General features: G+C 73.1%; 5 protein-coding genes across 7 annotated transcripts; 1 reads left to right on the forward strand and 4 right to left on the reverse strand.

Annotated features, from left to right (window-relative positions):
- Positions 1-120: 120 nt before the first annotated feature.
- ELP5 (elongator acetyltransferase complex subunit 5) lies at positions 121-1,038 on the reverse strand. 2 transcript variants are annotated; one of them, XM_074814036.1, is made up of 4 exons: positions 906-1,038; positions 692-748; positions 533-613; positions 121-430 (listed from the first exon to the last, which is right to left on the reverse strand). In XM_074814036.1, exons 1-4 carry the CDS (start codon positions 956-958, stop codon positions 178-180), a joined length of 444 nt encoding a protein of 147 aa, XP_074670137.1. In that variant the 5' UTR covers positions 959-1,038; the 3' UTR covers positions 121-177. The 2 variants fall into 2 exon arrangements, with proteins under 2 accessions (XP_074670137.1, XP_074670136.1); XM_074814035.1 differs by having other exon boundaries at positions 122-430; positions 692-752.
- A 116-nt stretch (positions 1,039-1,154) lies between these two features.
- LOC141919036 (claudin-7-like) lies at positions 1,155-3,741 on the reverse strand. Its single transcript, XM_074814034.1, has 4 exons — positions 3,233-3,741; positions 1,926-2,090; positions 1,706-1,790; positions 1,155-1,448 (listed from the first exon to the last, which is right to left on the reverse strand). Exons 1-4 carry the CDS (start codon positions 3,453-3,455, stop codon positions 1,280-1,282), a joined length of 642 nt encoding a protein of 213 aa, XP_074670135.1. The 5' UTR covers positions 3,456-3,741; the 3' UTR covers positions 1,155-1,279.
- Positions 3,742-4,736: 995 nt separating this feature from the next.
- LOC141919035 (uncharacterized) lies at positions 4,737-6,744 on the forward strand. 2 transcript variants are annotated; one of them, XM_074814033.1, is made up of 4 exons: positions 4,737-5,073; positions 5,197-5,335; positions 5,877-5,959; positions 6,066-6,744. In XM_074814033.1, exons 1-4 carry the CDS (start codon positions 5,028-5,030, stop codon positions 6,611-6,613), a joined length of 816 nt encoding a protein of 271 aa, XP_074670134.1. In that variant the 5' UTR covers positions 4,737-5,027; the 3' UTR covers positions 6,614-6,744. The 2 variants fall into 2 exon arrangements, with proteins under 2 accessions (XP_074670134.1, XP_074670133.1); XM_074814032.1 differs by having other exon boundaries at positions 4,860-5,073; positions 6,063-6,744.
- A 394-nt stretch (positions 6,745-7,138) lies between these two features.
- MED11 (mediator complex subunit 11) lies at positions 7,139-7,930 on the reverse strand. The gene is made up of 3 exons (XM_074814037.1): positions 7,814-7,930; positions 7,525-7,655; positions 7,139-7,453 (listed from the first exon to the last, which is right to left on the reverse strand). The coding sequence occupies exons 1-3, from the start codon at positions 7,896-7,898 to the stop codon at positions 7,316-7,318; spliced, it is 354 nt and encodes a 117-aa protein (XP_074670138.1). The 5' UTR covers positions 7,899-7,930; the 3' UTR covers positions 7,139-7,315.
- A 188-nt stretch (positions 7,931-8,118) lies between these two features.
- Positions 8,119-12,638, reverse strand: ARRB2 (arrestin beta 2). Its single transcript, XM_074814026.1, is given in 19 exon segments — positions 8,119-8,569; positions 8,765-8,819; positions 8,894-8,921; positions 8,923-8,961; positions 8,963-8,975; positions 9,048-9,082; positions 9,084-9,132; positions 9,236-9,373; positions 9,638-9,710; positions 9,961-10,045; positions 10,201-10,336; positions 10,455-10,522; positions 10,710-10,769; positions 10,849-10,934; positions 10,937-11,044; positions 11,148-11,192; positions 11,400-11,460; positions 11,685-11,715; positions 12,436-12,638. Coding segments are annotated over 19 exon segments (1,230 nt in total). The 5' UTR covers positions 12,459-12,638; the 3' UTR covers positions 8,119-8,472.
- Between the last annotated feature and the right edge of the window lie 169 nt (positions 12,639-12,807).

A 12,807-nucleotide genomic window follows, 5' to 3' on the forward strand; every position in this document is an offset into this window, starting at 1 on the left:
TAATTGTGGGTGTCCCCGTGCCCCAACCCCATGGGGACCCCAATGCCTGAACCCCCCCCCCCCAATCTCAGGGTGACTCCCTGCACCCCAACCCCCTGGGGACCCCCTGTCACCCCAATTGCCCCCCCCAACCCCGTGGGGACCCCGGTGTCTGTGCTCCCCACCCCCATCCCGCTGTCAGGGCCCCCCCCAAGGGGCCCCGCTGTCCTGACCGGTGTTGGGGGCCCCCCCCAGCAGAGCCGCCAGGGCCTGGCAGAGGCGGGGGGGGGGCAGGCGCAGCAGCAGCCAGCTGAGCGAGTCCAGCACCAGCGTCAGGGGCCCCCCCGGGGGGAGCCCCCCCGCCAGCAGCCCCCCGAAATCACCCGCCCGCAGGTCGGGGTCCGGCCCGCTCCAGCCCAGAGGGTCCGTGAAGCCGTCGCGGTACAGGAGCCTGGGGAGGGGGGTCGGGGGGGGTCAGGGGGGGTCAGGGGGCTGTGGGGGTGCGGGGGGGGTCTCGGGGGGCCATGGGGTGCCCACGAGGGGTCCCACTCACCGCTGCTTCACCGCGGGGCTCAGCCCGGCCTCGAACTGCTCCCGGGGGACGTCGAAGAGGAGGACGAGGACGCGCTCGGCCCTGGGGGGGGGTTGGTGAGCCGGGGGGGGTGTGGGGGGGGTCTGAGCCCCCCCCCAGCCCCCTTCCCCCAGCCCCCACCTCTGCACGGCGGCGGTGGCGAAGGCGCGGAGGAGGCTGCGGCCCTCGCAGGCGGCGCTGTCTGGGGGGGGGGACAGGGGTGAGCCCCAGGTGACCCACAGCCCCCCCGGGCACCCCCCGGCCCCCAGGACCAGCCCCAGGGCCCCCCCCCGCGGCTCCACGGTACCCCAGAGCCCCGCGGCGCCCCCCCAACCAGCCCCCGGCCCCCCCGCACCCCGCACGAGGACCAGCCCCCCCCGCGCCGCCGGCCACCAGCGCCTCCAGCATCGCGTCCCGGCGCCCTCCCGATGACGGCACCGTACGGCCGTGGGCGCCGCCATATCCAGGCGGGCGCCTCCCGATGCCGACACCGTACGGCTGCGGGCGCCGCCATGTTGGGACGGGGCAAGGCGGGTGAGTGTCGGGGAACCCCTCAGCAGCGTGGGGGGGGAGCCCAGGGACCAAACGCGGCCGGAAAAGAGTTAAAACACACAAAAAACTTTATTTCGTACAAAACCACTCGCTAGAATCTGTGGGGACCCGCGGGCGGGGTACCCCAAGCCGTGGGTAGGGGCAGGGCCCCGGGGCGGGGGGGCCCAGCGCGGCCCCTCACACGTACTCGCGGCTGGCGGGGCCGCGGGGGGCGTCGGGCCCTTTGCTGCGGGGGTACCCCCGGGCGCGGCCCCCCCGCGGGCAGGAGCAGGCCAGCATGGCTCCCCCCAGCAGGGCCAGCGCGGCCCCCGCCCAGCCCAGGAAGATGGCGGGGCCGAGCTCGAACCTGGAGGGGGGACACAGCCAGGGGTGAGGGACCCCCAACCTCCCCCACAGCCCCCAAACCCCCCCACAGCCCCCCAAACCCTCCCCACAGCCCCCTGCCAGCCCCACACCCCCCAACCCCCCCCAGCCCCCAAACCCTCTCCACAGCCCCCCCCCAAACCCTTCCCACAACCCCCTCCCAGCCCCACAGCCCCCCCAAACGCCCCCACAGCCCCCCCCAAACCCCGCCCCACACCCCCCCACCCCAACCCCCCTCACTTGTAGTTGACGGGGACCGTGGGGTCGTAGAAGTTGGTGATGACGCGGTGGCCGTACCAGGAGCAGGCGACCAGCCCCGCCAGCCCTGGGGGGGGCACCTGTCAGCCCCCCGATCCCCCTCCACCCCCCAACGGGGGGTCCCCAAGAGTGGGTAGGGACCCCGAGATGGGGATGGAGGGTCCCCAAGGGGCGGGGGGAGGGTTCTGGGGGTCCCGCTCACCCGAGAGGAGGAAGAGGCCGCCGCCCGCAGCCGCCACGCCGGCCTTGCGCCGGGGGTCGTCGTCCCCGCAGCGGGTGCACTTCATCCCCGCCACCGCCAGCCCCAGGGCCAGCGGGCCCAGCACCCCCGCCACCACCATCAGCGCCCGCGTGGCCTGCAGGTACCCTGGGGGCACGGGGGGTCAGCGGGGTCACGGCGGGGTCAGAAGGTCACGGCAAGGTCACCCCCCCCCCCCCCCATCCTGCCCGGACGGGGCGGGGGGTGATGGGTTTATGGCCCCCGTCTGTCACCTGGTTTAGACTTTGGCCTTGTCACGGGCAGGGACGGACAGGGGACAGGCAGGGACCTGCGCCCTGCCCTGGCACCCGGGGTTTGGGGGGGGGGGACAGCGGGGGGGGCCCCAGGGGTGAAGCAGGGGTCCCTCAGACACCTGGGTGTGTCCCCCAGACGCCTGGGTCCCCCCCCGGGGGGGCTAGAGGTGACATCGGGGTGACCCGGACACCCGCGTTCCCCGGCGCCACCCCGGCGCCCCGCGGGGCGGGGAGGGGGGGGACTTTGGACCCATCCCCGGGGGGGGGACACCCCGCCGCGCCCCAACGGCTGCTCCCGCCCGTGACTCAGGGCCCCCCCCCCAGGGATGGGAGTTTCAGCGAAACCAGAGGCAGCACCCGGACACCCGGGTTATGGGGGGGGCAGGGAGGGTCTGGACGCCTGGGACCCCCCGAAGCAGGGGGGGGGGGGCAGGGTTTGGGCCCCCCCCCCGTCCCAGCAAGATGCGTGGGTCTCCTCTGGGGGGGTCCCAAGGCTGGGGGAACCCCCACACCCCGGGGGGGGACCCCACTGACCCCCGCGGTTGGGCGGTGGGGTTTGGGGTGACCCCTGCTTCCCCCCCCGCCCCCATCCTGGGGTCCCCGGCATCCAGGAGCTGCCCCTCCCCCCCGCTGGCTTGGCCACAACCCCCCGGGGGGGGTGGGGGGGACCCCAGGTCTAGGGGGGGGGCGCAGGGAGGGGGCGCAGACCCCCACCCCCGCTGTGGTTCCCGGTTTGGGGGTCAGGACCCGCCATGACCTCCTCCCCCCCGCCCCATCCCTGCGCTCCCCCAACCCCCCCCACTCCCGGGACACCCCATCACCCCCCCACGCCCCCCCCCAGCCCCCCAACGCCTCCCCCAGCCCCACGGACCGGGCAGGGCCAGGATGGAGTCGCAGCTCTTGCACTGGAGCTGCCCCCTTGCCCCCATGTCCCCCACTGCCCCCCATGTCCCCCTACCCCCCGCCCCCCCCCCCAGCCCCCCCCAGCCCCCTCACCGGGCAGGGCCAGGATGGAGTCGTAGCTCTTGCACTGCAGCTGCCCCGTGCTCTGGCTGGCGCAGCTCATCCAGAGCCCCTGGGCCGTGGCCACGGCCGTGATGATGGTGTCCCCGGCGAAGGAGTACGTCTGCCACTGCGGCAGCACCGCCGCCGCCACCAGCGCCCCCCACCCTGCCAGCGCCACCCCCAGGCCCAGCAGCTGCAGCCCCCCGTGCGCCATCGCCCCCGGCCACCGGTGCTCGGCCGCCCCGGGAGGACCCTATGGACGGCCCCGGGGACCCTACAGACCCCCGCGGAGACCCTATGGATCGTGTGGAGACCCTACAGACCCCGCGGAGACCCTACAGGCCCCCTATAGACACCCTACAGACAGCGAGTAAAGAGCCTGCAAACAGCCTCAGAGGAGCCCAGAGGTGCCACCCCCCCCTATAGACAGCCGCAGCGACACCTATCGCTGGCCTCAGGAGACCCCCCAGCCCCCTGCAGGGACCCCCCAGAGCCCGTTGGAGCCGCAGAGGCCCTGGAGTGGCCCCGTAGGTGCCGAGAGCAGGAGCCGCACGGAGAGGTGAGAGCGTAGAGAGCGGACAGGCCGCAGAGCCCCTCTAGGGCCCCTCTAGAGGCAGAGCCCCCCCGAGCCCCGCAGAGCCCCCCACAGCAGGGACCCCCTGCCCCTGTAGCCCCCACAGCCCCTGTAGGTGCCGCGGCAGCGCCCCCCGCGCGTGGGGCCCCGCAGGTGCCCACACCTGTATATGGGGTCCGGCCCCCGGGGCGGGGCGGGTGACGTGTGGGGTGGGACAGTGACGTCACCCGCCCCCGATGACGTCAGCGGGGCGGGGATGGTGACAGGGACGGGGAGGGGGGGCTGAGATGGGGCCGGGGCGTGACGCCCCGTCTGTCTGCCCGGCCCCGCCCGTTCCGTCTGTCCCCGCCTGTCCCTCTGCCCCACAGAGGCCGCAGGGGCTGGGGCTGGGGGGTCCCGGGGGGGGCAGGGGGGCGCTGACGGAGGTTCTGCCGTTTGTTGCCCCCCCCCGGCCCGTCATTAATTGCCCCCGTTAATGAATGGGGCCCATTAATGGCCCTGGTCAGCGGGGTCACAGGGGTCAGCGGGGTCACAGGGGTCAGCGGGGTCAGGGTCAGGGTTGGGGTGTGTCGTCCCCCCCCCCCCTTGGGCTCAGGATTGGGCTCAGATTTGGGGTCCCACGGGGGGATCCGGGGGTCGGATTTGGGGTCCCGGGGGGCATCTTGGGGTCAGGTTCAGGGTCCTGGGGGGTTCAGGGTCACACCTGGGGTCAAGGTCAGGGTCCCCATCTGGGGGGGGTTCGGGGGCTCCCAGCCCAGTTCGGGGACCAGTTTTGGGGTCTGGGGGGGGGTCAGGAACGTCTTGGGGGGCAGCTCAGGGCACCCCCCTCCGGCGCCCCCGAGCCCCCAACCCCTCCAGGGCCCCCCGTGACGTCACGCGTGTGACGTCACACCACCCGTGACGTCACGCTGCCGGAAAGGCGCCGGCACCGTCCGTGAGAGAAACCGAAACCGAAAGGCGGGAGGAGGAGGAGGAGGAGGGGCGGGGGGGTGCCGGTGTCCCGGGGGGGGGGTCTCTGGGCACCGTGAGGGGGGTCCCGGTGCCGGCGGGGGGTCCCTGAGCCCCGGGAGGGTCCCTGAGCCCCGGGGGGGGGGTCCCCGAGCCGCGGGGGGTCCCGGCGGGGGGTCCCGGTGCCGCGGGCGGGGCGGGGGGGCGGGGCGGTCCCGTCTGCGCTCCCGGTGCTGCCCCCGCCCGGCCGGACCCCCCCGCGCCATGGGGCCGGGGCTGCTGCTGCTGCTGCTGCTGCTGCCCTGGGCAGGTACCGGGGGGGCCGGGGGGGTGTCCCGGGGCTTCGGGCATCGCAGGGTGGAAGGGGGGGGTGTCTCTGGTCGGGGGGGTCCCGGTGCCCCCCTCTGATCGCCCCCCCCCCTTCTCCCCCCAGCGCTGGGGAACGTGGGGGGCTCGGCGGGGGCCTGCGCCTGCACCCACCGCTGGCCCCGGGAGCCCCCCCCGACCGTGCGCCTGCCCCCCCTGGCCCCCCACGTGCTGCGGGCCGAGCTCTGCCCCAACCACGTCACCAGGTGAGGGACCCCCGGGACCCCCAACACCCCCAGAGACCCCCCCCCCCCCAGCACCCCACATCCGCCGCCGGGATCCCCCGACCTCGACCACCTCCCAGACCCCCCCCAACACCCCACATTCCCCCCCCGGGACACCCTCCCCCCCCCGCATCCCACCCTGGGACCCCCCCCGACCCCGACCACCTCCCAGCCCCCTCCCCAACACCCCACATTCCCCCCCGGGACCCACCCGACTACCTCCCAGCTCCCCCCGCCCAACACCCCACATTCCCCCCAGGACCCCCCAGCCCCATGGGGCCCCCAGCCCCCCCTTGCACCCCCCCCCCGGCCCAGCAGTTAAAGAGGAACCAGGAAACTGGTGCCCAGGAAGCTCCGACTGGGGCTGGGGGGGGGCTGGGGGGGGGCGGGGGGGCAGGCCCCACAGACAGGCTTGTCCCTGCCCCACAGATGGGGGTCTGGGACCTATAGATCCACCGCTGTGCCCCATTGCAGCCCCCCCAGGTCCCCCCCCGTGCCCCATAACAGCCCCCGTGCCCCCCAGGTTCGTGCTGCCCCACAAGCGGCTCTGCGGGCTCCGGGACTCGCCGTGGGTCGCGGAGCTGCTGCAGCTCTGGGAGCGCCAAGGTGGGTCCCTGCCCCACAGCCTGGGGGGGGGACGGGGACCCCCGGGGCTGCCCCACAGCTGGGGGGAGCCTTGACCCCTCCCACCCCTTCCTCTGTCCCACAGCAGCGCAGAGACCCCTGGCTGGACCCCCGGCTACGGACGGACCACGGACGGACCCCCGGATGGACCCCCGGCTACGGACGGACCCACGGACAGACCCACAGACAGACCCCCGGATGGACCCCCGGCTACGGACGGACCCACGGACAGACCCCCAGATGGACACCTGGCTATGGACAGACCCCCAGGCAGCCCCCCTGGCCCCGCAGGGACCCCCTGCCAGCCCCACAGTGAGACCCAGCCCCCCGCCCCGCCCCCCAGCCCCGAGGCTGGGGGAGGGGCACCAAGACGGGGCAGGGGGGCAGCTCCTGGGGGGTCCTCAGGCCTTGCTCCCGACTCCTGCAGGCCGCATCCACTGGGAAGGTGGGGGGCAGGACCCCCAGACTCCACCGCCCGCTGTGGGGCGACCCCCCCTCTCCCAGGGGCTGATCATGGGGCTGGTGCTGCTGGGAGCCGCCCTGGGCCTGGGGGGGGTCCTGGTGCGCCGGGGGGGCTGCTGGGGGGCACGGAGAGGCTGGGGGCCAGGGCCCCCCACCCCCCGCCTGAGACCCTGACACCCCTCTCCTGCCCCACAGATGTGGGGCTGGGTCTGGCCCCCGTGGGCTGCTCTGAGTCAGGTCCCACCACCCCCCCCGCAGCATCCGGGGTGGGGCCCCCCCCTGCCGCGATTAAACAGCAACTTGGAGCGAGTCTGTGTCTGTGGGGGCGGGCGGGGCCCCATCGGGGCTGGGGGCAGCCTGGAGCACACGCGTGTCGGGGAGCACACGTGTGTTGGGGCGCAGAGCACACGTGTATCGGGGAGCACGCGTGTCAGGGAGCACATGGGAACACATGCGTGTTGGGGAGCACATGGGAGCACACGTGTGTTGGGGAGCACACAGGAGCACACGCGTGTCTGGGAGCACATGGGAGCACGTGTGTGTTGGGGAGCACATGGGAGCACACACGTCTTGGGGAGCACACACGTGTCGGGGAGCACATGGGAGCACACACATGTTGGGGAGCACACGCATGTCAGGGAGCACACGTGTGTTGGGGAGCACACGCGTGTCGCGGACACACCCAGGCTCACCCCTGCCTGAAGGCCACGGCGGCTTCTCTTTATTTTGGCATTTCCTTGGCGTGTGGGGGCGGGAGGCGGCAGCCGGGGGGGTTTGTGTCCCTGTCCGTGTCCCCGCGGTGCCGTGTCCGTGTCCCCGCGGTGCCGTGTCCGTGTCCCCGCGGTGCCGTGTCCGCGGCCGCGCCCGTGCCCCCGCTCAGGGCTCCAGCATCTGCTCGCAGGCCCGCGCCAGCTCCCCCAGCTTCAGGCGGGCATAGTCGACGCGGTTCAGCGCCATCTGACAGGCCTTGCGGGCCGAGTAGCTGGAGCCCTCGTGCGGTTGCCCCGTGGCCACCTGGGGAGGGCAGAGGTGAGGCGGCGCCGCCGTGACCCTCGACCCCCGCCCGCCGCCCACTGCCCCCTGACCTGGGTGAGGTAGCGGATCTGGGCCGAGAGCTCGGACTCGACCTTCTGGACGGCGGCGCTGAACTGCGCGGCCTGGCGCTCCAGCAGCCGCTCCCCCCCCTTCTCCTTGGACAGCTCCAGGATCACCGTGCCTGCGGGCAGGGCGCGACCCTTCACCCCTGACCCCGGGGCGTGACCCCCCCAGGATCCCCCCCCCCCAAGGGCCCCGCCCCGCGGCCCCGCCCCCCGCAGTCACCATGGAGACCGGCCCCCACCCCCCGCGGTCACCATGGAGACCGGCCCCGCCCACCGGCGCTCTGCAGGGAGGCGCCGATCTCGCGCTCCAGCTCCTCCAGCACCCGCAGCCGCTCGTTCGCCACCCCGTAGCCCGCCATGGCCCTCGCCGGCCGCCGTACGCGACACTTCCGCTTCCGGCCGCGCATGCGCCGTCCGCCCCCACCGTCCGGCGCACGTCACGTGATCCGCGCTCGATGGTGCCGCGGGTCCTCCGCGGCCGCTCTAGGAACCGCCTCTATGGCCCCACGGTCCTCCTGGGCCTCTCCAGCCCCAATCCCCCCCCCTTTCACCCCAAAAATCACCCTCCGCACGCCAAGATCAGCTCAAAGGTTTTATTTACCCCAACGACACCCCCCCCAGTCCCCAACCCCCTGGGACACAGCTGGGGGAGGGCGGAGAGGGCAGGGGGTCCCCAAAACATCTTTAAAAATCAATGTACATATAAACAGCGGGGGGGTAATGCCGGTCGAGTCCAGTGCGTGGGGGGGGGGGGAGGGGCAGGAGGGGGCTGCACCGGGGGGGGGGGCTGGGGTCCCCTGAAATGGCCCCCCCCCGGGGGGGGAATGGGGGAAAGGGAGGGGCCCCCCTTACAGCAGTCACATGGGGAAAGGAGAGGGAGAGGCTGGGGAGGGGGGCCCCCGGGGGGGCCTTTGGGGGGTCCCGGGGGGGTCCCTAGCACAACTGGTCCTCATCGTCCTTCTCGTCCTTCAGCCCCTTCAGGCGCAGGCGGGCGAAGTCCTCAAAGACAATGTCGTCATCCGGCCCGTAGCTGGGGGGGGACACGGGGGGGACACAACACCCCAGATGACCCCCAGCCCCCCCCCTCAGCCTATCCCACCCCCTCCCCCCACGAGTCCTGTACCAGACCCCCCCAAATCTCCCCCCACCCCCTCCCCTGCTCCTGGGACCCCCAAATCCCCCCAGGGGTGTCTCTGTCCCCCCCCCACCTCCCCGGGTCACTCACTTGGTCTCAAACTCAATGAGGTTGGTGTCCACGGGGGCGTCTGTCTCGGGGAGCGCTGGGAGGGGGGCACAGGGCGTTGGGGTGACCCGTGTTGGGGTGACCCTTGTGCCCCCCCAGATTAACTCTTACCTGACTGTGAGCGGGGGGGGGGCGCAGGTCTCGGGGGGCTTCGGGTGCATGAGGACGAAGGGAAGCTCCCACCGAGACGTCCCTGGGGGGAGGAGGGGGTGAGCGGGGGGGGCTGGGGGGGCGCGGGGGGGGTCACCGGGAGACACACACGTACCCGCCACGGGCCACCACCAACTTCACCTTGACGCGGGTAGGACACCAGGATCCCCAGAACCTCCTTGTTCGCCCCCTCCTTGACGCTGCGAGAGAGAGTCAGCAGGGACACACGGTGCGGCCCCCCCCCGGGGCACAGGGGACCCCCCGCGTGCCCCCCGGCCCGCCCCCCTCCCCGTCCCCCCTCACATGGTGCTGGAGGCCAGGTTGGTGTCCTCGTGCTTCAGCTTCCCGTCCAGCGCCAGCCCCCGCCGCTCCCGGTTGTTGCTGAGCAGGGGGGTCAGGGTGTAAACTTTGCAGAACGTGGCGCTGGGGGGCACCTGGTCCCTGGGGGGGGAGGTCATGGGGTCAGGGGTCATCCCAGGGCACGGGGGGCACCCCGGGGACATCCCTGGGGGCAGAGGGGACAGGGTCAGCTGAGGGCACGGGGGCACCCCAGGGGCACAGGGATCACTCCAAGGACACGGGGTCGGGGGTCACCGGGTGCAAGGACACCCCAGGGACAAGGGGTCAGGCACGGGGTCACCCCGGGCAGCTGTGGGGTCAGGCAGGGTCACAGGGTCACCGCCAGGGTCACGGGGGGTTGCTCACTCCTGCTCTATCTGGGCCACGGGACACTTGTACTGGGCGGTGCTGAAGAGGCAGATGTCAGCGAACTGCCGCACTGTGGGGACAGCGGCAGGTCACCCCCCGCCCCCCATGGCCCCCCCTGACCCCCCCCGCACCCCACGGGGCTCTCTGTGCCCCCCGTGACCCCTCCCATCCCCGATATCCCACCAAGTCTCCCAGGTCACCCCATGTCCCCCTGGCCCCCACCTCCCCTTGTCCCCCTGTGTCCCCCACATCCCCCCGTGTCCCCCCCTGCCTCCCTTCTCCCCCCATGTCCCCCCCAGACCCCCTCGTCCCCCCCATACCGGAGACCTTGATCCTCTTGATGCTCTTGCTGGAGTTGTTGGTGACGTGGACGTTGACGTTCAGGGGTTCCCCGTGATAGTAGAGCTGGGGGGGTGGGGGGGGCACCGGCTCAGCACCGCGCCCCACAACGACCTGAACCCCTGCCCAGAGGCCCCCAGCTCCCCTGACCCACTTCTGGGAACCCCAAAACCCTGCCCAGCCCCTGCCCCACACCCGGGACCCCCCCCCAGCCCCCCCACCTCTTTGTCCAGAGAGGCCTCCAGGTGCAGGGAGCGCTCGGACATGAGGAAGTGGCGGGTGGTCTCGGCGCTGGGCTGGGGGCCGGGCTGCTCGGGCGCGTACTGAACCTTCCGGATCACCAGCCGCACCGAGTTCCTGGGGGCGTGCGAAGGGGACACCTGGGTCCCCAGGACAGGGCGCCCGGACACCGGGGTCCCCCCAGAGAGGGGTCCCGGGGGGTGGGGGGGCTCCTGGATGCCTGGGCCCCTCCTACCTCTTGTGGATCTTTTCCTCCAGGGATTTAGCGCAGAACGCCCGGATCTCGAAGTCAACGCCGCAGGCCTGGGGACACACACACACATCACTGGGACCCCCATAACACCACCGCCCCCCTTTCACCCCCACCCCAGCCCCCACAGCCCCTCCAAAGCTTCCGTCCCCCTAAACACCCCCCAGCCCTCACAGCCCCCCACTGCCCCCCCCAGTCCCAACACCCCCAGAGCTCTCCCCCTCACCCCCCCAGCCCCACCTTGCCGGTGTCCTCGGGGCCAGGCTGCAGCGTCACGGAGCAGGGCAGGTTCTGGGGGATCTGGGGGGCGAGGGGGTCCGTGGTTAATGAGGTGGGGGGGGCTGGGGCGGCCGTGGGGCGGCCGTGGGGCAGGGCTCACCGTGAAGGCGAAGGGGTGGGCGGCGGGGCCCAGCTTGCGGAGCAGGCGCTGCTGCAGGCGGGTTGGGGGCCGGCGCTCCTCGGGCAGGGGGGCACAGCCTGGCGCGTGGCGGCGAACAGGTCCTTGCGGAAGGACAGGCCCAGGACGTCCAGGTCCTCCCGGCCGTAGCGGAAGGCGCAGGTCAAGGTCACGAACACTGCAGGGGCGGTGGGGGGGCGGCCGTGGGACCCGGGCGTCCGGGGAGGGGCCCAGGTGTCCCTGGGGGGGTGGGAGGGCCCCCATCCCCCCCCTTCCCTCACCTTTCCGGTCCTTCAGGTACTCGGGGTCCACCAGCACCACCCCATCTGCAAGGGAGGGGGTGTCAGGGGGAGGCGAGTGTCCCCCCCAGCCCCACGGCAGCCCCAGAGGAACCCAGACCCCCCCACACCCCCTCTGCCCCCCAAATCCCTCAGCAGCCCCTCCATACTGCCAGATCCTCCCCCATCCCCCAGTGCTGCCCCCAGCACCCCCTCTGCCCTCCCAAACCCCCCGGCAACCCCCCCCCCACTCACCCACAGGATCCACCCGGTCCAAGTGATCCACAAAATCCCTCTTGCCCAAGTAGACCGTGAGCTGGTGGGGGAAAGTATTGGGGGGGGGGGTCAGCAGCCCCCTGACATGGGGATGGGGGAAAAGGAAATTGCACGGTTATGCTGCCACCCCCCCACCCCGCGGGGGCTGAGAACGGGCACAGCTCATGCCATGGGTGGAAAAGGGGGGTTAAACTGGGGGGTTGGGGGTCAAGAAGCCCCCCCCAGGGAAGGGGAGGGGGTGAATCCCCCCCCAGGGCCTCTCACCTTGCAGTTGGGGCTGGATTTCTTGAACACCCTGTAGGACAAAAAAATGGCTAAAATGGTTTTTTTGGGGGTGGGTGTTTGGGGTGAGGTTTTTGAGGGTCCTCCCAAAACCATGTAGCCTCCCCTGCGCCCCCCTTTTTGCGGGCATCCCCCAAACTCCCTGCACAGCCTTTCCCAGCCCCCCCCCCCAAGTACTAAACCTGCCCCATGACACCCCCCAAACCGTGCCTGGAACCCCCAAATTCCTCCTGCCTGGGGGGAACGGGCCTGAGCCCTCCCCAGACCGGGGGTGCACACGGGGGGGGCTGACCACGGCCCTTCCTGTTTTCTGCCCAGCAGGAAGCGGAGGCAGCCGCGGGCCCCACAGGGCCCCCCCTCCTTTGGCAGGGTGGGGGAACGGGCCCCCCATTAGCTGTGGGGCTGATGGGGGGGGCGCCCAGCCCCAGAGCGGGGGGCAGGGGGTCCCCATTAGCTGTGGGGCTGGGAGGAGCCCCACACCCAACCCCCCGAGTTCGGGGCACGGCGAGGCCCCCCCGCTGCGGTCAGCACTTCCTCCCCCTCCCGCTTCCTCCCCCCGTCCCGCACTTCCCCTGCCCGCCCCCCCCGGCTGGGGGCTGGGGCGCTGCCCGGGGGTCCCAGGCGGCCGGACACCCCCACCCCGGGCCTCCGCGCTGGGCGGGGGGTCCCCAACGCCACTGCCGTGCCTGGAGGGGGGAACCCCCCGGGGGAGCTGCCACCCCCCGCCCCTCACCTGGTGCCCGCCTTCTCCCCCATGCTGTGGCCGGGGGCCCGGGGGTGTCCCGGGGCGGGGGTGTCTCGGTCTGGGGGTGTCCCGGGGCGGGGGTGTCGGTCCGGGTGTCCCGGTCCGAGGGTACCAGCCTAGGCGGGGGCGGGGGCGACGGCTCCCGGGGCCCGGCTGAGGGGCACCGCGGGCCGCAGCGAGGCCATGGCCAGGCCCCGGGTCACGTGGCGGGCGGCGCAGCCAATCCGGGGCCGCGGCGGGGAGGCGGGGGGGTGACGTCACGGCGCGGGGGGGGAAAGGGGAAGTGACCCCTTCCGGGGCGCCCGCGCGCGGCGGTGTCCAGGCCCCCCCGGCGGTGTCTGGGTGGCGGGGGCAGTTTCA

Source organism: Strix aluco, unplaced genomic scaffold, assembly GCF_031877795.1.
Source record: "Strix aluco isolate bStrAlu1 unplaced genomic scaffold, bStrAlu1.hap1 HAP1_SCAFFOLD_125, whole genome shotgun sequence".
NCBI lineage: Eukaryota > Metazoa > Chordata > Aves > Strigiformes > Strigidae > Strix > Strix aluco.